The sequence below is a fragment of the Tripterygium wilfordii genome, chromosome 8, assembly GCF_013401445.1.
Source record: "Tripterygium wilfordii isolate XIE 37 chromosome 8, ASM1340144v1, whole genome shotgun sequence".
NCBI classification, from domain to species: domain Eukaryota; kingdom Viridiplantae; phylum Streptophyta; class Magnoliopsida; order Celastrales; family Celastraceae; genus Tripterygium; species Tripterygium wilfordii.
Window position 1 is genome coordinate 11,844,376 of NC_052239.1, and position 1,101 is coordinate 11,845,476.

The following is a 1,101-nucleotide window of genomic DNA, read 5'->3' on the forward strand; positions in this document are numbered from 1 at the left end:
TTATAGGTGGAAGTGATAAGACGGTTGAACTGTGATGAATAATATCTGAGACGTGTGGAGTAACTGCTGAGACGGTTGAATGACAGTTCTGAAGTAACTTCTAGCCTCTTTGCCAACCGCAAGTAACTTCTTGCCTCCTTTCCAACCGCCTCTTAGTGAAAACACTGGATTGATCTACGAGTCCCAACTTGTCTTGGAATCAAAAATCAATATTCTTAAATTGAAGCCTGAGTAAGAATCAGAGTACACGGCTGAATCTTAAAACTTTCGTAAACTTAGTTAAGAAGTAGGAAGAAGTAACTAAATGCAAATTTAAATGAAGAGGAAACTTATTCTTTTATTGATGATACGTTGCCGAAGGCTTAAATTAGCCATAATCGGCATTACACATAAAATCTCCTTAGGTTGGAGATATTCCAAGTTCCGTGGACAGTTTTGCCATCTTGCCTAACTAGCTTGTAGGCTCCTTGGCCAACCTGTGCTATGACTTGGAAAGGTCCTTCCCAATTTGGACCCAACTTTCCATCAGTTGGATCCTTAGTTTGAGATAAGACTTTTCGTAAAACGAAGTCCCCAATTTCAAAGCTTCTTGCCCTAACATTTTTATTATAGGATCGGGACAACACTTGTTGGTAAGCAGCCAGCCGCACCATGGCCTGATCCCTTCTCTCCTGCAGCAAATCCAAATTTCTTTCCATTGCCAAATCATTGTTGCCTTCTTCAAATACTTGCGTTTGGAGAGTCGGAAGCCCTATTTCTAAGGGAATGACAGCCTCTGCTCCATAAGCAAGCACGAATGGAGATTCTCCTGTAGACCTGCGGGGAGTGGTTCGGTATGCCCATAATACTGACGGAAGTTCTTCTACCCACCTTCCTTTGGAAGACTCCAATCTTTTCTTAATTCCGTTTAAAATGATCTTGTTGGATGCTTCTGCCTGACCATTGCATTGTGGGTAGGCGGGGGTGGAATAGAGATTCTTTATCCCATACCCGCCACAAAATTCTTTAAACTTGGCACTTGAAAATTGAGTTCCGTTATCACTAATCAGGGCATGAGGGATTCCAAACCTTGTTATGATATTTTCCCAAACGAACTTCCAT

At 41.8% G+C, this 1,101-nt stretch overlaps 1 protein-coding gene across 1 annotated transcript; it reads right to left on the reverse strand.

The window, feature by feature from the left end:
• LOC120003660 lies at positions 1-1,101 on the reverse strand. The gene is made up of 3 exons (XM_038852675.1): positions 1,069-1,101; positions 477-935; positions 1-174 (listed from the first exon to the last, which is right to left on the reverse strand). The coding sequence occupies exons 1-3, from the start codon at positions 1,099-1,101 to the stop codon at positions 1-3; spliced, it is 666 nt and encodes a 221-aa protein (XP_038708603.1).